We start from the raw sequence: 25,605 nt of genomic DNA, 5'->3' as shown, positions 1-25,605 counted from the left end.
CATAAAGTTAGGCTCAATCTACATGTGTGACACTAATTTCAAAACTGGACCAACAGACAATGTCAAAAGTGGTTTTTTCCGTTCCAGTACACATTTAAGGAATATAGGACACTTCTTGAACTTGTTTACACTATAGTTTGAGCACACCATACCTACCTGCACAGCATGTTCAACACAAACAGAGGAATTCTTCGCTCTTTTGGAGTCAAACACATTAGAGCTACTATCAACAACTGAATCACGCCTTCTTCCAATGATCGAGTCTCGTTTATTGATGTCACGCTCAAGAATAGCCCTCTGTCCATTCAAGCGTTTAATTTCCCTCTCAGCACAAGCTCTTTCACCCTAAGAATGTGATACTGTCAGAAAAGATAGAAATGCCTCAGACGGCACAAGAAAATCAACTTTCAGAACAATTTGAATGAGACCTCAAGTTTTGTCTTCTCCTGGATGGCATTCCTAAGTTTGGATTCTGTGTCTCTCAACTTTGCTTTTGTTTTCTCCAAATCTTTTCTAATGCTTTCCTTCTCTCTGACTAAGGAACTGGAAGATAAGCATGACAGTTCCTTTTGAAGACTTTGAATTTGAGAAAGGTGTTCAGATTTTTCTGCTTCACATTTTTCAGAGATTTCCTAGAAAAGAACATGATTCTGTCAGCGCAAGTGGAGATATAAAAAAGGGAAGATATCGGAGAAAGTGAAGCAACTTACTGTTAATGCATTTCCAGAATCTTCAATAGCTCTTTTCAGTTCTTCTATCTGATTATGCAGATCCAGAGACTGATTATCCAGTAGAATCTAGATTTTGATTAGCAAGCGTTAAAAGGTACTTTCAACAGAAACTCAAATATACTTGGTAGTCAAAGATCTAATTATAAAGACAAACAAAAAGGAAATGCAGTCAATCCGCACCTTTTCATCCTCAACTACATTAATCTTTTGCCTCAAGAAAGATTGTAGTTTCTCATGGTTTCTAATTATGGATCTTATTTGGTTGGAACTGTCAAGTGCTGAAGACTTCAAATCCTGAAAGTGGGAAACCAGATCAGGTCGTAGAATACACATAGATAATAAACTATAGTACTAGAATTAATATATAAGAATATATAAATGATAAAACCGTGTGTTGTTTAAGAACATATTGAATACATGCCAGGAATATATGAAAAGAAGGACCAAATTTAAAATTGATTATGCAATGACATACAGTACTCACAAGGACTAGTTTGGATATGGCAGAGAAAGACAGGACAAGTTCCTCTACCACAGGAATGAGTGAATCAATTAAGGTTCGTGAATTTTCAAATTCTGACATCATATCTTGAACCTCTCTCAGCAGCTCAATTTCAGAGTTCATGTTATCCTCCTGAAAGAAGTGTATCCATTAATGCCCCAGGAGACATGAAAAATGGTTATATAGCATGCTTAAAGCGGAGGCCTAAAGAATGTCAGTCTTAATTATCATCAAGCAATATGAGGGTGGAAATGAACTTACAACAAGAAGTACTGCAGATTGCATTGAAGCAAGTTGTTCATGAGCCCCTTGTGCCTCAAGTTTTGCACTCAAAAGTTCTTGGTAAAGCTAAAGCATTAAAACAGAAGTCATTGCACTGTAACACTTAAATGAAAGGTATTATGGATATCAAATGTAAATATCAATGTAAAAATGAGATCCTAGCAGTCAAAGAATTAGCTTGAAAACATGCTTATACAGATGCAGAATAACACCGGTTTCCTTGGCTTCTTTGAGTGGCAGGATCATTTGAGTCTGTATCCAATAGAGACATGCTATACCCACTCAACTCGAAAGCTATTACCATCCTAATGTGTTTTATGAGTCACTTATGCAGTTATGCCTTGTACCAGATGGATATCCCAGACATACTCAACAAGCAAAACAAAAAGGCCAAACACTGATTCCCACTCTGAGATGTGGCACGTGCAGAGGAAACAGATATGATGCATGTGAGGTAAGAAAGAGGGGACTAAGAGGCATATTTCTGCTGGAAATGCAAAAAAAAAAAAAAAAAAGGGGCAGCCCGGTGCACTAAGCTCCTGCTATGCGCGGGGTTCGGGGAAGGGCCGGACCACAAGGGTCTATTGTACGTAGCCTTACCCTGCATTTCTGCAAGAGGCAGTTTCCACGGCTAGAACCCGTGACCTCCTGATCACATGGCAGCAACTTTACCAGGTGCCTCAAGGCTCCCCGTCCTATCGGAAATGCAAAAGGAAAGCAAAATACTATTTAAAGCTTCATTTAATAAATAAAACCAGTAACTATTGAATAGATAAAAATCACCATCAGGATACATCATTCTATTTTTTTATTTTTATTTTTTTTGATATGGTAACATATGTATATATTAAAAACAGTAGATAGGTTGTATTGAAACCATATTTACAAGAGAGCAAAAATAGAAGACAGTTCAGTAATCCTAGCAGGAGCCTAAAATTTCTATGATTGAGACAGTATCTTCTGTGTAAACCTGTCTATACCAAAAACAAAAAAGCCTAATACATCTTCTAATTTTAATCACTACATAGTTTTTGAGAATGCATCTTGGGGCTAAGATTAAGAATGAGATCTTCGACCACCACGGCTTATAGCCTAGTGGTACCGCTGCAGATCTCCTACACCAAAGTAGGCAAAGGCGAAAAGCACAAGAAGTGCCAAAATCTGTTGGAGCTTTAAATGCAAAGCGCAAATAAAGTGTGGGCTTTAGCGAAGAAAAGCACCATGACGGAAAAGAAAATAGAAATGTAATGCATGAAAATGTAACTATAAACACTAACAATAATTATTTGGACAAAACAATGGAAAAACTATATTTAAGCTATATTTGTATCTGCGTTGTTGTTCCCTAAAGACAAAACTCATCGGTGAAGGTGCACGCGGCTTAGTACCATCATGCCTACACTAAAGGGCCAAATTAAGCAAGGCGAACCGTACAACCTGGGCTTCACTGAGCTTCAGGGCTTAAGCGCGCTTTAAGCAAGCCCTTAACGACACTGTCCAACATAATATATGCTGGTTCAAATCTCTCCATCCCTCTCGATTCCCTAGTCCCTCTATGTATTTAAAAAAATTAAAAGAATGCAAAAATGTGACTAAGGTGTAAAGGAAGAAATAAGACGTAATGAATCAAAAAAACATGTGGATCTTCAAATTCAGATTCAGCACCATCATGGTTTGGGCTATTTATGTGGCTTCTCGTCTTCGTTACTAGTTAGATTTTGAAAGCAATATTTAGTAATGACATGCCAACATTTACAAACTAGAATATTACTAATCAAGCAACACTTATTACAAATATATAGGAGACTACCACATGTTCAATATTTCCTTGTGCGTTTAACATGCAAGTGGGAGAAAGAGAACTTTCTTAGTATTCTATCAGGAAGAAACAGTTTCTTTGTCACAGTCAAACAACTGTGACTGTGAGAATGCAATGGTTGGTATAGATACAGCCACAATAATTATGCCACTAGCAGAGAAATTCTAAAGTGAACAAGAATATATCACCACTTTGTCTGCTCTCTCACAGTGTTGTCAAAGGCGAAAAGCTCTAAAAAGCGTTCCATGTGTATTGGGGCTTTAAGCGCAAAGCACAATTTAAGCGTGGGTTTTAGTAAAAAAGGGGCGGAATGAAGGAAAAAAATAAAAATATATATGTAATTTAAGGAAAAATAACAAATTCATATTGTTTTCCTTAATAACTAATACACTTATTTGTCAATTATATTTGATGTTTAGTACCGTTCGATTCAAGATAGAATTCATGGGCATTGAGTGTGCACGCCTTAGTGCCTTGCCTACACTAAAGCGCAGCTTAAGCGAGGGGAAGCACCCTCCATGAGCTTTTCTGAGCTTCAGGGCTTAAGTGCGCCTTAAATGAGCCTTTGACAACACTGCTCTCTCAATATAAGGAGATAAATCATCATAATTGCAATTTCCAGTGCATAAAAAGTGAAGTCCATATTACCTCTTCATGCTTCTCTCTTGCAGATATGGTTTGCTCTGTTGCTATCTCAACAACAGAGTCCAAATTCAGTTGGCTTGAGGATCTCTCCATCTCCAGCACAGTGATCTGAACAAAAGTTCCGCATTCTGAGAAATACTTAAAAAGAGGAAAAAGGACAAGGTAATCTTATTTATATAGATGACAGGAAGATGAGAAAGAAAGAAAATGAGAGGACACCTTCTCTTGCAGCTGCTTAATCACCAAAATAGCTTCCGACTCTCTCAAAGCTTTGCTTCCATTTAAGTGCATCAAAGAATTGTCGTCTTGCTCAGAACCATCGACCAGATGAATGTCAGCCTCAAAAAGCTTCCTTGTTAGATAGTCAACTTTTACCTCACTCGCGATTTTCTAGCAAAAGATTAAACTAAGAAACCAGGCTGCAGAATCAGAAATAAAAGAAGCAAAGCAAAAGAACTTACATGTGATTCAAATTTTAAAAGCAACTCCTCATACTCCCTTTGAAGTTCCGATAATTCATTGTCTTCCTGCCAGGATTTTAAAAAATAAGATAATCAGTGGTATAATACTATTTTGAAAGAAAGTTCAAATAGCGGAGTGATGTGAGAACCATTGAGGAGCTTTTTTTTCTAGAGGCTCCTTTTCTCCTGCTAGTCACATGCAACAAAGCCCGCGGGCCAGGGAGAGTACAGTCTTCCAATTGATTACTCCTTGAATTGTCATCTTGCTTGACAGAGTCTCCAATGCTGTCAGCATCTAATAGTTCTTCAAAAGGAAGTAGGGGTCCAATGTCACGTTCTATCCTTTTGGCTTCGACTACAGAAGTTTCCTCTGTGACTGCGGAGTTCAACTGAAGCAGGAGAGAATAAAATATTTAGTTTCCCTGTGCATAGGTAAAGCCTGCTTCACGAGATCATTGAACTTTGATAAACTCAATGAACACTGAAACTAATAACAATGAGAAGAAAAACCTCAATGTCAATTATATAAGAAATAAACATCTGATTATTTTCTTTTCTTTTTTTGGGTGGAGATGGAGGGATGATGATAACAAGGAGACCTCAACTGATAACTAAGAAAAGTTAAACTATAATTACAGAAAACTAAGGATGCAGATATACTCCTTTAGGACTATGACTATCTCAACCCTACTTTGCTGTTCTTGGCACATCCCCAGCTTTAGATGGTCATGCTTCAATCACAGAAAGTAATGCCCAAACTTGTTCTGAAGATTCAGAAATTAATATGTAAAAAGCAGAACAGCAGTCCCTAAAAGAGATAAATATAAAGAAAGATTATAGGAGTCGATTACAGTGAGATAGATATAGTTGGCTTTGTTGCTATCAAAGCATAGCATTCTATGGACTCTTTTCCATGTCCAGAAATGGTATGTCAACAAATACCTTTTCTCAGTGATACAGAAAGCTTGAAGTGTAAAACAAAATCATATTTAAAAAGTTTTCATCTTTAGGGAAAAGAAATTTTCGGTCTTCCCAGATGATGCGAACATCTATTTTTTTAAAACTAAAATACTTAGTATACAATTGAAGGGCATACTATCATAGTGGGTGCAATTTAATACTTGTAACTCATGCAATTAACTTTGCCACTTTTCTCTTCCGACATTGACATTCTCCTGCTTCACTACGAGTCATGCCGAACTCCCGGATAACTGTGTTGAACTTACCAAACCAGGCTCGAGGAGACTGTTTTAGATCATAAAATGACCGGCGCAACCGACATACAAGGCCACTAGACTCTCCCTGAGCAACAAAACCAAGTGGTTGCTTCATATAAACTTCATCCTCAAGATCACCGCAAAGAAAAGCATTCTTAATGTTCACCTGATAGAGAGAGGCCAATGGCAAACAACAGCCATGGATGGAAAAAGGCAGATTGATGCTATTTTAGCCACCGGAGAGAAAGTATTATTGTAATCGAGCCCAAATATCTGAGTATATTCTTTGGCAATAAGACGGGCCTTAAGTCGATCAACCTGGCCATCCGGACCAACTTTAACTGCATAAACCCAACGACAACTAACAGATGATTTACCTGAAGGAAGAGAACAAGCTCCCAAGTACCAGTCGTATGTAAAGCAGACATCTCATCAATCATAGCATGTCGCCATCCTGAGACAGTTTCACCTATAGACTTAGGGATGGAAACAGAGGAAAAATAAGATACAAAAGCATAATGGGGTGATGACAGACGATCATAGTATATAAGGTACGAGCCTTTTCCAAAACTGAATGACATGTCTGGAAGAGACGAAACAAAGGCATCAACTTGGAATCAATGGATCGCCACAAGATATTACATGCTGAGCATCAATCTTCTCCCAAAGTGCTTTAGCCTTTTCATCTCCCTCACTAGCCTTTTTGGTTATGTGGTCTTAAACACCTTGACCATTACACCACAACTCGACAGACGAAGCCCAAGATAAATAATTTGAACTCCCAAGTAGGGGTTCAGAAATAATCATGAAGGTTGAATTTGCAGAACCCATGCTTTTAGAACAAAAAACATCAAATCCTAAAGATATGTTAGATTGAAGAAAGGTTTATTACCATGTAACTCACAAAAGTTGTAGCTTGGTAAAAGAAAAAAAGTTGTCGGAACAGACGTCGGAAACAACAAATAGAACGCCACAAAATAAAGTCACCGGAATTAGGTTTAAACTTAATGGGTCGAGTCGGAAGAGCATTGCGACCAAGCTGTCCTGAAGGTCGGCCAAAAAATGGCCGGAAGAGGTCCCATGGGCCGGCGCGTGGAATAGATTTCGCTGGGAAAAAAAATACTCCGATCAGTGCGTGAGAACTGTTACGCAACGCCTTCTTGATGATCTTTGGAAGGGCAACGTAAGGCTAAGCAACCGATGTCAGTGCGGTTGCTGTCCGCCAATGAGGTCCTCGCCGCACGCTAGACTAGATTGTCAGTGCCGTGCGGGAAAACCAATGTCGTGGGCAATTGCGGAAGCTTGAGAGAGAATTGGGTTTTGAATGATGATGATGATTTTATTGCTGAATGAAAATGATGATTACAATGATGTGGTGTCGAGGGGAGAGACACCAGAAAATGCTGATTGAAATGTTTGATTGTTTGGTCCCCCTTAATAATGCTTAAAAAAAATAAACCAACATTACAAGACTAGTCCTAATAAAGCTGTAGAAGCACACTGAAATGAAAATGATGTAAACTAGCCTATGATTACAATGAAAAGGACTTAGATTATTACAAGGAAAAACTAAGTCCGATGGCAGCATCTTTGTCTTGCGGGTCTGCGCGCGCGTTGCTGTGGGCGCGCACGACACTTGATGTGCTGGCCTGAGGCTGGGCACTGGTGCTTGGCATCAGGGTCTGTGCGCGAGGCGCTGCTGGAATGGGCCTGCAGCTGGGCGCTGGCGAGGCATCAGGATCTGCGCGCGCGGCATTGTCGGGGCGCGCGACGCTGTTGTCATTGGCCAGCCCTTGGGCGCTGGCGAGAGGCATCGGTGGGGCGACAGAGGCACATGCGCGCTTGTCACTTGGCGCAGCCAAGACCACGGGGCCGACCATGGCGCTAGGCATTGTGAGGCTTGCTAGGCCGCCATGGGGCGCGGCCAAGGGGTCATGGGGCATGTCTGGAAAGCAGCCCATGACATTCTCCCCCACCTGAGTTGGCGCCGTCCTCGGAGCCTTATGATGATGATGATGATGATGATGTTTCTGATGGTGGTTGGATGGGAGGTCTGCGCCCCTCTGTTCTGTGAGCTTGCTGTTGTAGCGAAGCAACGATTTCATGCGGCTGACATGGAAGACTGGATGGATCTTCCACCAGGATGGAGTTTTGACCTGGTATGTGGACTTCCCAATGCGTTTTTCAATGGGCAGGGGCCCGATGTATTTTTGTTGCAGCCGAGGGTCATGGGTCCTTTCTGCAAACAAATACTGCTTTGGGATGTGTAGCATTACTTTGTCCCCTGGTTGATGTTGGGAAAAGCAACGCTGTTGTTCGGTGAACCTTTTTGCCCGCTCTTGGGCCCTGGTGAGATAGCTCCGCACTATCTCCATGTTGCGCTCCCATTCGCTCGAGAAGTTGGCAGCTCGAGGAGATTTCGGCATGGTTGATGCATTCACCATTTGCGGGAGAAGCGGTTGCTGTCCGGTAACAATTTCAAAAGGGCTCTTGTTTGTATGATGGCTCTTTTGAGAATTGAAACACAGTTGAGCAGCATCCAGGAGCTTCACCCAATGCTTCTGTGATCCGGTTGCGAAGTTGCGGAGATATTCCTCCAGCATGTCATCGAACCGGTCTGTCTGGCCATCCGATGGTGGATGGATGTCTGTGTTGTGACTCAATGTTGACCCAAAGCACCTGAAGAGATGGGTCCAGAAGTTGCTAGTAAAGCGTGAGTCGCGCCTACTAACAATGTTTTTGGGCAGGCCCCAATGTTTGACAATGTGCGAGAAGAAGAGTCGAGCTGTATCTTCTGCTGAGATGTTTTGCGGGGCTGCTATGAAAGTTGCATAGTCTGAGAACTGATCTATGACAACCATGATGGATGCAAGATTGCCGACTTGGGGCAATCCTGTGATGAATCTGAGGGAAACACTTTCCCATGGTCTATGAGGGACATGTGATGGCTGCGAGGGTCCCGGCTGTGATGAGTGATCCGACTTGTCCTTGTGGCATGGCTGACAAGTCTTCACACGATGATGAGCGTCACCAGTCTTTTGAGGCCGATGACATGATGGCTGATTGTTGCTGCGATGGGTAGCCTGAACCTGGGGTTCATGTCTGTTGACTACCTTCTCCAACTGCATGGCCGAGATGTTTTCAGCGGCCATCTTTATGGGAAAGCATGGTATGGTGCAGGGCTTGGCCCCGTTTTCTCCCATCATCAGGAGCATGTTGGCAAATGGTACTGGAATGGTGTTGGTTTGCCTCATGAACTCCAAACCCACTATGATGTCGAAGTCATCTATGATTGCGATGCGCAGGTCGATGCTTCCTTTGTATGGGCCAAGTTTCACTGGGACATTTGTAGCTGTTCCACCCAATGTCTGAGGTGGTGAGTTGATAGCCTTGACGCGGCCTTTGCTCTTTTGTACCACAAGACCTAGGCGCTCTACTTGCGTTGATGACAAGTAGTTATGGGTGGCACCCGTGTCTATCAATGCGTGAAGGGGCTTGCCGTTCACTTTCAATTCGACGAACATTAGGGTCCTCGCTTGCTTAGGAGGTCCTTCGTCCATATTTTCTTTCCCTTTCCTGGTGATCGGGACTGATGTTTTCTTAGGAGGACATGCACTGGTCCCCGCTAAGGCATGAGGGATAGAGCCAACAATTGCATTGAAGGCGCCTACCTGGTTGTCTTCAGATGTGTCTGATGCATCTGTCTCATCCTCGACAGTCTGATGAGCATTGACCTTGATGTTTGGGCATTCATTGTTCCAATGTGCCCCGCCGCAATGACGGCATTCTGAGGGAGGCTTTCTCCCCTGATTGTTGTTGATGGATGCAGCACTGTTGCTGTTGGAGGGAGGAGTCTTAGTTTTGGATGCACTCCGATCTCCCCCACTTTTGCTTGGGCCACCATTGCTGGGATGGTGCCCGTTGGATCCCCCTCGGACAGACGGCTGGGGCCTGTCGTTCTGAGTTCCCAAATGATAGTCGCCAAGGCATTCTGCAGCTTGAATGGCCTTGGGCAGGGTGTCTACCCGTTGTCGCTGTAGTTCCATACGGGCATGAGGTTTCAAACCTTCTATGAATGCGAAGAGTTTGTCTTTGTCCCCCATGTCGCGTATGTTTAGCATGAGTGCGGAGAATTCGCGCACGTACTCCCTCACTGATCTGGTGTGGCGGAGGTCCCGTAGCTTTCTCCTGGAATTGTATTCCACATTTTCGGGAAAGAACTGCAGGCGTATGGCTACCTTCAATTCGTCCCATGTCTGAAGAGTATCTTCACCGGCCTTGATGGCTTCGTGTTTGACCCGCCACCAAAGTTTGGCATCGCCCTGAAGATACATGGCAGCAGTCGCTACCTTTTTGGATTCCTCCAAATGGCCCACGGCATCGAAGTATTGTTCGATGTCGAAGATGAAGTTTTCCACTTCTTTAGCATCCCGGGATCCGTCGTATGGCTTTGGCTCCGGTATCTTAAGCTTTTGTGGAATGGGGGTGAGGTCTGCTGCACCCCTGATGTGATGGTTGCCTTCTCGAAGTAGGCTCTGTAAGGCAGCATTGACAACGTTGAGCTTGTCTGTCAAGTCGTTTATGGTTTGCTGCATGGCAGTTAGTCTGTCTGCCTCATGTTGCTGATGGGCTAAATCGTCGGCACGCTCCTGTTGGAGGTCCTCAAATTTGCCATGAATATTGGCAGTTTCGATGGCTGCCGTTTGTCGGTCCTCGTCGGAGTCACGACTGATGTTTGCAATGTCATTTTCGGCCTGCCGCATTCGGCGGTCCAGGTCGTCCAACCTTTGCACTAGGTTGTTGCTTTGATCAGGCACCGTTTCTACGATGGGTCGTAATCGGTCAACCGTCTCTTCTAGGGATGCTAGACGCTCCCCATGATTCACCATGGTCAGAAATGGTGATGATGGCAAATGTTCCCTCGTCCGATGTCGAGCCTAGGCTCTGATACCAACTGTTACGCAACGCCTTCCTGATGATCTTTGGAAGGGCAACGTAAGGCTAAGCAACCGATGTCAGTGCGGTTGCTGTCCGCCAATGAGGTCCTCGCCGCACGCTAGACTAGATTGTCAGTGCCGTGCGGGAAAACCAATGTCGTGGGCAATTGCGGAAGCTTGAGAGAGAATTGGGTTTTGAATGATGATGATGATTTTATTGCTGAATGAAAATGATGATTACAATGATGTGGTGTCGAGGGGAGAGACACCAGAAAATGCTGATTGAAATGTTTGATTGTTTGGTCCCCCTTAATAATGCTTAAAAAAAATAAACCAACATTACAAGACTAGTCCTAATAAAGCTGTAGAAGCACACTGAAATGAAAATGATGTAAACTAGCCTATGATTACAATGAAAAGGACTTAGATTATTACAAGGAAAAACTAAGTCCGATGGCAGCATCTTTGTCTTGCGGGTCTGCGCGCGCGTTGCTGTGGGCGCGCGCGACACTTGATGTGCTGGCCTGAGGCTGGGCACTGGTGCTTGGCATCAGGGTCTGTGCGCGAGGCGCTGCTGGAATGGGCCTGCAGCTGGGCGCTGGCGAGGCATCAGGATCTGCGCGCGCGGCATTGTCAGGGCGCGCGGCGCTATTGTCATTGGCCAGCCCTTGGGCGCTGGCGAGAGGCATCGGTGGGGCGACAGAGGCACATGCGCGCTTGTCACTTGGCGCAGCCAAGACCACGAGGCCGACCATGGCGCTAGGCATTGTGAGGCTTGCTAGGCCGCCATGGGGCGCGGCCAAGGGGTCATGGGGCATGTCTGGAAAGCAGCCCATGACAGAACGCGTAGAGCCTCTGTTAGCGGAGATTCTTTTTCGGGTTTGGTCGCCGAGGGTTGGGGGACCTAGTGGTGGTGTTGCTTTTTGCACAACACCACCAAAATTTGATTTTGACAATCGCCTGAATTGAAGCACGCCAACTGTTTTGGCTGGGTTTTCTTTCCCGAATGTTTTCTCACTGCCGATCTGATATGTGGTGTGAGAAATAATACACGGAAAAAATATTATTGATGTATTAACAATGATACAATGAGCCCTATATATAATACATTTACTCCAACTATATATGGGACTAACACTAATTACACATACACATATTCCAACATATATGTTGGGCTCTAAAGTGTGCAAGGACAATATTTTGCAAGTTCAAAGGGATATGCATCAACCCATTAAATTTTGGCATAATTGCTACTGAAAACTACAATATACTTGAAGTTCCCTTATTGCCATTGTATTCAACTAGGCTTTCATTTTCAGTAGTCTTAGTTCAACTAGGCTTTCATTTTCAGTAGTCTTAGTTCAACTAGGCTTTCATTTCCAGTAGTCTTGAGATAGTTCCTCCAACTCCACGAGTACACCATACATCATTTTATTAACTAGGGACAATTTCAAAGATTTTCTCTGGGTTTCGCTTCGTAACATTAATGTCCTTGTAGTTTACGATATTACACTTAGCTTCCTTGTTTTGGTTTTCTATAAGTTGTAACAGTTTTTAACGTCTTTATTATTAATAAAAAAGAATTACATTTTGACAGATTTGCCCTTTTATAATATTAAACTTTTCTAACTAATTAATTTTATCAAAATGTCTTCTTTAGCACATTCTTTAATAATAAAACACGCGATTCCTTGGCTTCAAAAGTCATTTTCTTGGTTTCAAACAGCGTCGGCGCGTGGTGGAGGGCTCGCCGGAGCTTGGCCGCGCGTGGCGGCGCGTGTAAGGGTCTTTGCCGGAGCTGTTTTCAGGGATAGGCTCGCGTCACTGGTGGCTCTCCGATGGTGTTTGTAGAAACTCAGGATTCCGGGTTCTCAAGCTCCTCGGGGAGTGTGCCTGAGAGCATCTGTATGTAGAGAGTATCTGTATTTTCCAATTACAACACTTTAATATCAGAAAAGAGAACAACAACAACAACAAACCCAGTTTGATCTCAACAGGTGGGGTCTGGGGAGGGTAGTCTATACGCAGACCTTACCCTTACCTAATGCAGGTAGAGAGGCTGTTTCCAATAGACCCTCGGCGCAGGAAGGGCAAGAAGAAGAAGAGGAAAGCAAGGAAGGAAGAAAGATGGAAGAGAAAAGAAAAAGGGAGAGATAAAGGATAAGTGGTAATATCAGAAAAGAGAAAACTAGTCAAATTGCAACTACTTTACATTAAGGATAAATATGTCCAAAAAAATTACAAAAAAAATCAAAACAAAAGAGGCAAGCATAATATCATAAACCACAATGTTAGTGTTAAGAAGAGAAACTTAGAGGGAGGGCTCTGAAATTATCCCTATCAGTTATTATTTCATCACACTTGGCTAAATTTTTATAAATGAATTGCATTTTTATCATTAAAGAATGTGATAAAGAAGATATTCTATAAAATTAATTAATTAGAACAGTTTAATAATGATAAATATGTCAAGAATTGTTATAAAAAAGTTAGAGAAAAGGGAGGTAAGCTTAATATTGTAAACCACAACGCAGGTTAGTGCTACGAAGCGAAACCTTGAGGGAAGTCTCTGAAATTATCCCAATCAATTATTATAAATGTTTAGTACATAATAGTTGGCTTACTTTTTAGTTTTCTCGAATCTCATTGACTTGTATGCTCAAGTACTTTCACTGAAACTAGTATATATTCAAGCGAGCTTTCTGAATAAACACTGCAGTTGATAGAGCATTAAAACATCCCTTTGAATTGAGTGTCAACCATCCTTAATGAGTTTTTGCACGGTGTCCTAACAATATGATGACCATTAAAACCAACTTATCTAACTGATGCACTTAAACACAAATTAGCAACAAATTTCTCCAGTACTCTAAGGCAAGTCGATTCATACACCAAGAACACTATTGATGCAGATTCATAGTACTAATAAAATGCATCTTTGGATGCAGCATTGCACAAATATGGTCAATAATAATCTACTGCTCCTATTTACACGACAAAAGATAATGTATGGTAATGCTACCAACGGAAATCAAATCTCACCTCCTTCAAAGCCTCCCTTGAAACGTTACCTGGGCAGCATGTATACCGCCGTTTATCCTAGAATGCAGAAGATATAACATCAAATTAATCACAAGAGAATGGAAATAAAAGAAAGCTAAGGGTAGAAGACCAAATCAAATGCTAATGAGTGATGTATGTCATATTGCCTTCATTGACTAAGATTACATAAGCAATTTTTCCAGAAATGCAAAGAGGCCTATTTTAGGAATTGGTAGCAGATTTTGAATTTTCTCCTCAAACAGAAAATTTGTTATGCCCCTGGGCATTCTTCCAAGGAAGGACTACCAATCCTTAAGAATTTATTGGATTCACCCAAAAAATCTAGCATAGAGCAAAGCCACTACTTTAAACAATAATCCCAAATGAGCTCAAATTTTTGTTTTGCATAAACTAGCTGGAAGGTCTCAGACTCACGTACGAGGTGAAGAGGGAGTTAGCTGAGTTAGCATAAAATACTAACTTAAAACTTTAAATTTATTTTTTTGCTTGGGCACGAAAAAGTTGTATGCCATAAAAAGTTGAACTCCGTGTGACAAAAGATGTATCACTTGCATACTTTTGCCCTGGACCTGGATGCCTTACGGTAACCAGGCCTCACCTCGCCTTGCGACGCACCTTGGAAGGGGTAATTTTTGAAACATTGCTTTGAAATAACAAAACTTCCCAACTAATATATGTTTTTACCAATATTTAAGCAGAAGCAGTAGACCAATTAGTTTCAGGGCAAATCTATTGGTTTTTAGAGCTTAAAGAATGAAAATTGCAAGTTACCTATCCCCAAAAGGGATAAAAAAGAGCATCTGGTCAGGCTCATTAATTAGTAGAGGTGCAGGCTCATTATCCACCGAGCTTCAAATCGTGCTGCTAACTGGCCTCGAGGATTTATCGATTTTTCAAAAAGAGTTCTTTGGACTTGCTACCATAATAGACCAGATGCTGCAATTAAATCTGGTCAAAATCTAAGGCCGCATTGGGTAATTAAAGAATATGGCAAGACTTGTGAGGCTAGAGAAAGAGGGCAAAAGAGTATCCTCTTGTTAATCTGGAGTTGCATGTAGGCAATGGCAATTCATGTGACTAGGATTGAAAGAGAATGTAAAGCTCTTGAGCAACGAGAAAGCTTAATGTCAGAATTCTTACATCTTGGGCAATCCTCACCTCATGAGCTAGCTTTTAGGGTTGAGTTAGGTCCAAGGTTCATTTCTTATCTTGGTATAAAAACCACACCCATCCCAATTCTTGGTACCCGATGATGGACCCACATTATGTTGTCCATACTCCAGTTGGTAGGCCTGGACGTGCGGGGGTGTCAGAATTCTTGTATTGGTTGTGGATAGGTGATTGGTGATTTGGCCTCTTTATATGTTTTTGGGCAATTCTCACTTCATGAGTTAGCTTTTGAAGTTGAGTTAGGCTTAATGTGTCCATTTCCTATCACTTACTATATTGGACTGGAGGCAGAATCAAGGGAGTACCGATAAACAATAGAGAAAGTGTCCAAGGAAATCACATCTAGGATTCAAGGGATCATAGAAGGTAAAAGAAAAAGAACTAGGAACCCAATTACCTGATAAAAGAGATGGAAAAAGGACTTCTGTACTGAAAAAAATAATTTAGTTGCTTTTAGAAGTCTTTGCTCTACAGTAAATTAGGTGAAGTTCCAGCAATATGTTAAAAATTGAATTGTATTTGTCAATTTCACACAGCGAAGCACTACCAACTTGTTGAAATTACACTCTTAAATAGTAGTGCTTCTAGGAAGGATTCAAAAGCAAGTAAAGCAATGAAAAGATTGAAATCCACTAATTTACCTTTTTATAGGTATCACGACCCTCATCCCTATTTGAGCATAGCACCATAGAACTCAAGTTCTCAATTTTCTTGGCTTGCTCTTGTAACCTCTTCTCCCTTTCAACTTGAGCTTTCTTTTCCTCCTCCAACTCTAACGCAATTCGTTCCCGCTCCAATTCACTCTGTTAAATATGTTACACCTTTGAGACTCATAAAATTGCCAAAGCAACTATGAAGTAATCATCACAAACCTTCAGTAAAGTGTTCCGAAGATTCAATATTTCTTCATCAGGATGTTCTGAATGTGATGCCTTCAATGGTTTAAAAAACATAGGTTGGTCAACATATCAATGCAACCACTTCAAAATAACAAACAGGCGTGACTGCTTGCACAAACCTGCAATTTTGATCGCAGCTCCTCAATCTCCTTCTTTTGACGCTTGAGCAACGCAGCATCAGTCAGTATCTGGTATCAAATACAGATAAGTTAAGATGCAATAAAAACAGGCATCATATAAAGGTAAATAGAAAGTGCAAACCAGAAGCAACTCAGACTAACAGCAGACATGAGAAAGAGGCATAAAGAAAGATTAAGTGATGACTTGCTTTCTGGTGCATGAATTAGACATGCACTTCGTGAATTCCATATGAAAATTGTTTGAAGTAATGAAAAAATATTATAAAGTGCAGAATGCAGTAAAATATCCAACCTCATTCACGTGAACACAATTTGTAACCCGCAATGCCCTGCTTGCAAATTGAAGACTACTTTTAGTCTCATCAGCATGAATCTGGCATCAAGGAAAAAATGCATTATCAAAATAGCATCAAGCAGAAAGCCCCACAAGAAAACCAAAGGCAGAAAAAAGGAAGAAAGAAAGAAGAATCATAGACACATGGTCATCCAAGCATTATATGATCCACGAGCACAATATGTGATGAAAAGAAAGTTCTGCCGGTAACACACTATATTTCTAAAAGGTGGTCCCGTTGCATATATATGAGAGAAGACAAAGAATGACCCTGTAAAGTATAGAGACAATAGAGAAATCTCTCTTGTGTTGTATTCAAGAAATAACAAGTATATATACAAGTACATAGAGCCTTAACTATAGAAAGAATCAAAAAGGAAATCCTATAAATCTGCTGTGAATCCCTATAATTATGCTAGCTATGTATATTACATAAGATTATGTCTACATTCAGATTATGTCTACGTTCATTATCTAACACTCCCCTCAAGCTGGAGCATAGATATTGATCATGCCCAGCTTGTTACAAAGGTAATCAACTCGAATTCCATTCAACGCCTTTGTGAACAAATCAGCCGGTTGCTCTCCTGTCTTCACGTAGCCAGTGGAGATCAAGTTCTCCTGAATCTTCTCACGAATAAAATGGCAGCCAACCTCAATATGCTTAGTTCTTTCATGATACACCGGATTTGACGCAATATGGAGGGCGGCTTGATTGTCACACCAGAGTTTTGCTGGTATTGGATGCTCTAACCCAATTTCAGTCAACAGATGATGTATCCACATAATCTCACATGTAGACTGTGACATAGCTCTATACTCGGATTCTGCACTAGATCAAGATACAACACTTTGCTTCTTACTCCTCCATGATACCAAGTTTCCTCCAACAAAGACACAATAACCTGTAGTAGATCTTCTATCAATTTTCGATCCAGCCCAGTCAGCATCTGCAAAACACTCAATACGAGTATGATTGTGATTGCTATATAATATGCCAAGTCCAGGAGCTCCTTTCAAGTAACACAAAATCTGTTCCAAAGCTGCCCAATGTTTGACCGTTGGTGCAAACATGAACTGGCTAACAACACTTACCGCAAAAGCAATATCTGGACGAGTCACAGTAAGGTAGTTTAATTTCCCAACTAACCTCTTGTATCTCTCTGGATCGTCAAAAGGATCACCATCATCTTTCATAAGATGCACATTAGGAACCATTGGAGTACTGCAAGGTTTAGCTACCAACTTTCCAGTTTCTGCAAGCAAGTCAAGAATGTACTTTCTCGAGACAAAAGAATTCCCTTCTTGCTTCTATTTACTTCTACTCCCAAAAAGTATTTCAACTGGCCCAAGTCCTTTGTATGAAACCTAGTGTCCAGAAAAGACTTGAGTGAAGAAATCCCAGCATAGTCACTTCCTGTGATAACAATATCATCAACACATACGAGGAGAATAGTGCCAGCTACTGATTTCCGATAAAAGACTGAGTGATCGCACTTACTCATTTTCAACCCAAACTCCTGAACTACCTCACTGAACTTGCCAAACCAAGCTCGTGGACTCTGCTTCAAGCCATACAAGGACTTCTTCAAATGACAGACTTTCCCATACTCCCCCTGAGCAACAAAACCGGGTGGTTGCTCCCTATACACTTCCTCTTGAAGATCACCATGAAGGAACGCATTCTTGATATCCAACTGATGTAAAGGCCAATTCTCGGACGCAGCTAGAGAAATAAATAAGCGTACAGATGTGAGTTTGGCAACCGGGGAGAAGGTGTCAGAATAATCCACCCCATAAGTCTGAGCATACCCTTTCGCCACAAGTCTGGCCTTAAGTCTTGCCACAGAACCATCTGGATTAACTTTAACTGTAAAGACCCACTTGCATCCCACTGGTTTCTTTCCCTTTGATAAATCTACTAAATCCCATGTGTGGTTGTCTTCTAAAGCATGTATTTCCTCAAGCATTACATCAGACCATCCGGGATGATTCAAAGCCTCCTTCATTGTTTTGGGTACAGAGATGGAGTCTAGAGAAGCAATCATAGATCTAGACGTAGAGGATAAGTGGTCATAGGAAACAAAGTTAGCAACAGAATATGTCGATTTGCAAGTCCGTGTACCTTTGCGAAGAGCAATAGGAAGATCAAGGTTATCTAGAGGATCATGCAAAGAAGAATCAGATGATGCAGGAACTGGTGCGGGACATGTATCATTTGTCTCTCACCTCCGCGAATAAACTTGAACAATTGGAGGTCTTGCCGGAGCAGGTACTGAAGGCATAATAGTCGATTGGTGCTCAATAGAAGAATTGGGAGATCGAAGAGTATCATCTGATTGTTCTGACAAAGTACGGGTAACCTGATATACTAGCCACTCATCTTCCTCCCCTGGCTTGTAGAAATGGGAGGTAAATAGAAGAATGGTGTAGTCTCTGAAAATACCACATCAGTTGACACTAAATATTTGCCAAGCTCAGTAGAATAACATCGATACCCCTTCTGAAGGCGAGAATAGCCCAGGAAAACACACTTCACAGCCTTGGGATCCAACTTGGTAAGAGATGATCGAACATCTCGAACATAACATATACTTCCAAACACCTTAGGTTCCACCGGAAATAATGACTTATTCGGAAAAAGAACACTATAAGGCACATTACCATCGAGTACACTAGATGGCATGCGATTATTAAAAAAATAAGCCGTAGAAACCGCATCAGCCCAGAACTGTTTAGGAACCTTCATTTGGAACAAAAGTGGTCGAGCTGTCTCAAGTAGATGTCGATTCTTCCTCTCAGCAACTCCATTTTGAAAGGGTGTATCAACACATGAAGACTGATGTAGTATACCATTTTGTCTCATGTACGACTGAAATAACTCTGACATGTATTCTTTAGCGTTATCACTCCTTAGAGTACGTACTGAAGCATTGAATTGAGTTTTGACTTCAGCACAAAAGGCAGAAAAATGAGTAAACACTTCGGAGCAGCTCTTCATAAAGTAAATCCAAGTCATTCGAGAAAAATCATCTATAAAAGTGACAAAATACTTATGCCCGGTTTTAGAAACAACCGGACATGGTCCCCAAACATCAGAATGGACCAACTCAAAAGCTGACTCAGGTCGCGTATTAACCCTTGGACTTAACGAGATGCGATGGTGTTTTGCAAATCGACATGACTCACAATCCAATGATGAAATATTCTGAAACTGAGGACAGAGCTTCTTTAACAAAGGCAAAGAGGGATGTCCAAGTCGACAATGTGCTTCAAAAGGAGACACGATACTAGAGCATGCAACAGACCGTGGCTCCCATTCATCAAGAATGTAGAGATTACCAGATATATATCCTTTACCAATAACCTGCATCGTCTTAAGATCTAAAAACAAACAATGATCGGGAAAGAATGCAACACAACAATTAAGGTCTTTGGTAATTTTACTAACAGAAATCAAGTTAAAGGCCAAGTTGGTAGACTTAATACAGATGACAGGGTAATAGAGGATGATAGATGCAACGCAGATTGCTTCATCATGAAACTTTTTTAATAAAAGATACTCCAAGCAAATTTTGACATGATAGACATTGAAATTTCATTTATTCTGTTTTAAGTTCTCTAAAGAAATCAAAAAACAATAACAACAACGACCCAGTAAAATCCCACAAAGTGGGGTCTGGGGAGGACAGTGCGTACGCAGACCTTACCCCTACCCCGATGGGGCAGAGAGGCTGTTTCCGATAGACCCTCGGCTCAAGAAGACGGAAATAAAACAAGAAGAGACAATTCATCAGTAATGTCAACAGAAACCATAGAAATAGTAATAGGGGCATAAAAACCATAAAATAGATAACATGAAATAACAATAACCGGCAATTAAGGCTCGGGGCTATGATAAACAGAAAAGATAGTGTGGACTCAACATTAACCACTAACCATCTAAGATCAACCCTATCAAACTCGCCTCACCCCCGGTATAAAGTAGAAAAAGCTCGACTACCCCCTAGCCTACAACCCTAATGCTTGACCTCCAGACCTTCCTATCAAGGGTCATGTCCTCGGAAATCTGCAGTCATGTCATGTCCTGCCTAATCACCTCTCCCTAATACTTCTTAGGTCGCCCTCTACCTCTTCTCGTACCCACCAAAGCCAACCGCTCACACCTCCTCACCGGAGCCTCAAGGCTTCTCCTCCGCACGTGCCCAACCCATCTGAGCTTCGCTTCCCGCATCTTGTCATCCACAAGGGCCACGCACACCTTCTCCTGAATATCCTCATTCCTAATCTTATCCGTCCTAGTGTGCCCCCACATCCACCTCAACATCCCCATCTCTGCTACCTTCATCTTCTGGATATAAGAGTTCTTGATCAGCCAACACTCTGCCCCATACAACATGGCCGATCTAACCACAACTCTATAAAACTTACCTTTGAGTATCGGTGGCACTTTTTTTGTCGCACAAGACTCCAGATGCTAGCCTCCATTTCATCCAGTACGATGAGTGACGTCCTCGTCGATCTCTCCGTCCCCCTGGATAACCGACCCAAGGTACTTGAAACTACCTCTCTTGGGGATGACCTGTGATCCAAGCCTCACATCCCTGCCTACTTCCCTTGACTCAGCGCTGCTTACACTCCAGGTACTCTGTCTTAGTCCTGCTCAACTTGAAACCCTTAGACTCGAGGGCCTGCCTCCAAGCCTCCAATCTCTCGTTAACATCGTCTCGCGTCTCATCAATTAGAACAATGTCATCAGCGAATAACATACACCACGGCACATCCCCTTGAATATGGTTTGTTAGTGCATCCATCACCAATGCAAAGCTAAGCGTAGAGCCTTGGTGTAACCCCATAACAACCGGGAAATACTCCGAGTCGCCTCCCACAGTCCTAACATTAGTCTTAGCTCCATCATACATGTCCTTGATCGCTCTGATGTAAGCTACCGGCACACCCTTTGCCTCAAGACATTTCCAGAGCACCTCCCCAGGAACCTTGTCATATACTTTCTCCAAGTCGATAAACACCATGTGTAGATCATTCTTCTTATCCCTGTACTGTTCCCACAACCTCCAAATAAGGTGGATAGCTTCCGTAGTCGAGCGGCCCGGCATGAACCCAAACTAATTGTCGGATATAGACACTATCTTCCTCACCCTCACCTCCACCACCCTCTCCCAAACTTTCATGGTATGACTTGGTAACTTGATACCCCTATAGAGAATGTTGTGCACCAACACAAGGACTTATGTATTTTATAGGTGCTTTTCAGCCTACCATAAATATAATAAGCACAAAAAAATTACCTGGGCAAGAGTGATATTACATATGATGGCAGTGTTTGCATTTCCACCCAGTGCAGGTTGCAAGATACGTGTTAGTTTACTGTCTCGATACGGAACGTGACCCCTGCAAGATTGCATAACACATTAGTACAAGTAGGAGAACAGCTTTACGGAACCAAGTCAACACATAACAAACTTACCCTTGACTCTCAGCACCTTCACTTAGTTTTTTAATCACAGTTCCTAAAGTCATCAAGCTTTTGTTGATGTGGGAGCCTTCTTTTAGACGAACACCTTCTGCTCCGGTTTTGGCAGCACGTTCTGAACCAGCAAGGTCCACCAGGTTCTGGAAAAATGTGAGGATAGAAAGAGCATCCTTATAGATTTTTCTACATAAATAATAGCATCTTAAAAAGAGAATGTAAAAACTTCACACCGCATACCAGAACAGATACACGAACTGCATCACAAGAATTGTCTGTTTTTATATCTTCAGCCTTCTCCCTACTCTCAACTATCTGTTAAGTATAAATTTTAGGACGTGAATGTATTCTCATATCTTAGTATAGTCATTCAAGCGTATCTTACCATCCGGAAAATTGTGTGTGACCTACTGCTGTATACATTCATATTAGTTTCTCCAATATGTCGATGACCTGCAAAACAAATTGTGAGGACTTCAACTCTTGCTGAAGCTTTGACATATTAATTTGAGATAGAGTAGCCAATAACAAGGCAGAAGAACAAGAGGGGATATTGGATGCAGCACTTCTTTAAAGATGAAAACCAAATCTTTAGGGCACGGAAATGTTTGGCAGTATGCTCTTAAGACCAATACTCACAGTGGAGCCTTTGTTAATAGATAAATTGGAGAATATAAGATACTTTCGAGGACAAACAATTATGAGAGGACATACACAAATTGATGATACTTTTAACTCACATTCTCCAAAATCCATGAGTTCAAGCACTTGATCAGGAGAGGCGACAATTTCCTCCCTTAAGCCAGCGACAAATATTCCCCGCTACATGCCAGATCAGCACAGGATGAAAGCCAAATTATGCTGACAGTTCATGTGCAACTACAAAACAATGATGCGAAACCAAAACTAATCCATTACCTCTACACTTTCATGGATTTGCAACTTTCGGTGCTCTGGAGCCAACAAATCATTTATCTCCTCATTATAGATTTCCATATACGACATCCGTAGAAGAAACTCTCTATCCCTTTCCTAAAATTCCAGGAGATAATGTCATACATCAGTACCTATTAAATTTTGAAAAGGCAGAACCGACTTCATGTACTAAAGAAGTTTCTAAGGAATGAGCATGTTGCACAGGACAACACTGGAACATATATTTTTTTTAAAACGGTTGATAAGTCATGAAAGAAGATATTTCATTAGTTTCTTATGCAATCGAAAAACCCTCAGGAACTTAAACCAGCACAAACAGAAGAGGCTTGTCACTTCCCTTATTCATCACTCATCAGGGCAGTATCTTTTCTATCAAAAAGTCACTCTTGGCTCTTTTTAACAAGGAAATGAATCTGATGATCAATCTTTCCCTATGTTTCATTTCAGGTTAAGAAGGGAATCAAGACTCTAATACTTTCAATCCTTCAGCTTCAAATAGGTGAATCAATATGCTCATTTCCTATCTTTCTTTCGCCAAATAGGTTTAGTGCCTTTTTTCTTTGATACGATTGTTGGAACTCTTTGTATAGAGGTTGCACCTATCATAAGACTGTTGGAGACATAAGAAATAAAGAGAAAAAATCTGGTTGACTGTCAAGTCTCAGCTAGCTAGTGTTTGACTCATTTTGAGGATTCCCCAATATACTAAGCTGAAGCATAAGAATCTAATGTTTTGTGCCACACGTGTGATGTAGCTGGAAGAAATTGCTTTCCTCGGTGTCCCCTAAAAATCCTCTACACCAACTTTATACCCATAAGTCCTAAACTATGGAGCAGTTTTATAGGAAAACATAAATCCTCTACACCAACTTTATACCCATAAGTCCTAAACTATGGAGCAGTTTTATAGGAAAACATAAGCAAATTTCAGAAAATAGTAACTGCTAGAACCGCAAAATGACTTTAAAACTTGAAAAAAGACCCAGAATCGCCTTTATGACGAGTTGTTCTCCAGTAAATAAACTTATTTCTTTTCAGTCTATTGAAGTTGCAGACAAAGTTATCATTAAAGAATGTCAAATGTATGAAGGCGGCATGAATGCAATTAATGGTTGAAGGGGTGCAAATTGATCCAATGGCAATGTCAAACCTCTCCAATGAAATTAAACAGATCTTGCACAGCCATAGGGATGACTCCAGGTTCAGTTGCTGATCCTCTCATAGTATATGTCTTTCCACTACTTGTCTGACCATATGCAAAGACTGTCCCTGCAAAAGAAGATAAGTTGGCAGATCAGTAGATTAAAAGACATATATTTTCTTTTTATGAAGTTAGGTAAAGCTAGTACCAAGAAGGTACTGCAAGAGGTACAGAAAAGGAAATTACAGCGACACCGTTACATCTTTAACATCATAGAGCCCCCCCAAAAAAAAGCCAACAAGCTATGGCATATCCTCTAACCTGTGATCCGACACCAGAAGAATAGACTATGTATGCATTTAAAAGGGCAGCCCGGTGCACGAAACATCCCGCATTCACGCAGGGTCCAGGAAGAGCCGCACCCCAAGGTAGTGTAATGCAGGCAGCCTACTCGGGGAATAGACTATGTATGCATTTATACTTTACAAAAGATGAGTGTTCTTATCCCCAAAATATCTTTTATTCCTTTTGAAGAAAATAAGAACACAACAAAAGATTTTAAGCTTCTGTTCTTGCTGCCATTCGATGCTTGTATGGCCATATTTATACAAAGTATAATCAGCCCTTCTAGCTAACACTTAGCTGTAGCAGTGTGTGCTCTATGTGGTTGCGTTTGATACAGAACACTGAGGAATTAACATACACCTAATAGTCCTACAACACTACAACTGCTTTGGCAGCTACGGTTGGTTTAGCTACACATTACAATACACGATAGGAATGTTATCCAAATCCTAAACTAACCAGGTTGTCTGACATCCCACTCAAGCTGGTGTCGGGAGGTCTCAAAACACCCAGCTTGGTACGTAGAGCCCAAAATTGTTGCCAGATGGTTTAGTGAATATATCAGCTACCTGGTGCAAGGAGGGAACAAACTTAGCAACCATAGCATCCCAGACAACCTTTTCTCACACGAAATGATAGTCAATTTCGACATGCTTGGTTCGTGCATGCAACACAGGATTGGAAGTGAGATGGAGAGCACTTATATTATCTGTGAACAACAATGGAGGGCAAGGTAAGGAAATGCCAATATCCTTCAAGAGATAAGTCACGCAAGTGAGTTCTACTGCTAGCGACACCAAGGAGCGATACTTAGCCTCTGCACTAGATTTGGCCACTGTGTGTTGCTTTTTAGAAGCCGGCTGATACAGTTTGAGCCTAGGAAGACACATGGACCGGAGGTAGATCGTCTAGTAAGGGGGCATCCTGCCCAATCCGCATCAGAGAACCCTATAAGATTAAGAGACAACCTGGATGATAATCGTAGACCACAATCAATGGTGCCAGAAATGTAACGAAGCACGCGCTTTACTCCAGTCCAGTGAACAGCAGTAGGACAATGCATAAATTGACATAGGAGATTAACAGTATGGGAGATTTCCGGGTGAGTGAGTGTGAGGTATTGCAAGGCACCAACAACACTTCTACATTCAGAGACATCAATGGGAGTACCAATGGACACATGAAGATTATGTTTGAGAGAGAGTGGTGCTGGAATAGCTCTTGAGGCCAGCATGCTGGTGCGAGTAAGAATCTCAGAAGGCATATCTGCGTTGGCTAAGGAAAAGGCCATCTTTGGTGCGAGTTACCTCTATGCCCAGAAAATAGTGAAGAGGACCCATATCTTTCATCGCAAATCGAGTGCGCGGCTGGTTGATGAGTCGAGAGATGAGAAGAGAGCTACTGCCAGTAAAAATTATATCATCAACATAGAGTAGGAGCAATGTTAGACAACTTGGTTAGTTTAGGATTTGGATAACATGCCTATCATGTA

The 25,605-nt window shown here is 41.6% G+C and overlaps 1 protein-coding gene across 1 annotated transcript in view; it reads right to left on the bottom strand.

The window, feature by feature from the left end:
- Positions 1-25,605, bottom strand: part of LOC107775946 (kinesin-like protein KIN-7O) — a 52,109-nt gene that overhangs the window by 14,049 nt on the left and 12,455 nt on the right. Inside the window, exons 3-24 of the mRNA XM_075233670.1 lie at positions 23,778-23,896; positions 22,610-22,723; positions 22,432-22,513; positions 22,077-22,144; positions 21,932-22,006; positions 21,689-21,834; positions 21,510-21,612; positions 16,159-16,239; positions 15,846-15,914; positions 15,700-15,759; positions 15,469-15,630; positions 13,637-13,693; positions 4,590-4,829; positions 4,441-4,506; positions 4,199-4,369; positions 3,983-4,087; positions 1,495-1,581; positions 1,216-1,365; positions 912-1,025; positions 711-797; positions 429-632; positions 157-345 (exon numbers count right to left, since the gene is read on the bottom strand). Coding sequence (XP_075089771.1) covers positions 157-345; positions 429-632; positions 711-797; positions 912-1,025; positions 1,216-1,365; positions 1,495-1,581; positions 3,983-4,087; positions 4,199-4,369; positions 4,441-4,506; positions 4,590-4,829; positions 13,637-13,693; positions 15,469-15,630; positions 15,700-15,759; positions 15,846-15,914; positions 16,159-16,239; positions 21,510-21,612; positions 21,689-21,834; positions 21,932-22,006; positions 22,077-22,144; positions 22,432-22,513; positions 22,610-22,723; positions 23,778-23,896 — 2,549 coding nt within the window. The remainder of the gene's footprint in view (positions 1-156; positions 346-428; positions 633-710; positions 798-911; positions 1,026-1,215; positions 1,366-1,494; positions 1,582-3,982; positions 4,088-4,198; positions 4,370-4,440; positions 4,507-4,589; positions 4,830-13,636; positions 13,694-15,468; positions 15,631-15,699; positions 15,760-15,845; positions 15,915-16,158; positions 16,240-21,509; positions 21,613-21,688; positions 21,835-21,931; positions 22,007-22,076; positions 22,145-22,431; positions 22,514-22,609; positions 22,724-23,777; positions 23,897-25,605) is intronic.

Source organism: Nicotiana tabacum, chromosome 16 (assembly GCF_000715075.1).
Source record: "Nicotiana tabacum cultivar K326 chromosome 16, ASM71507v2, whole genome shotgun sequence".
In the NCBI taxonomy this organism is placed as follows: domain Eukaryota; kingdom Viridiplantae; phylum Streptophyta; class Magnoliopsida; order Solanales; family Solanaceae; genus Nicotiana; species Nicotiana tabacum.
This window is presented reverse-complemented; position numbering and strand designations above follow the sequence as displayed.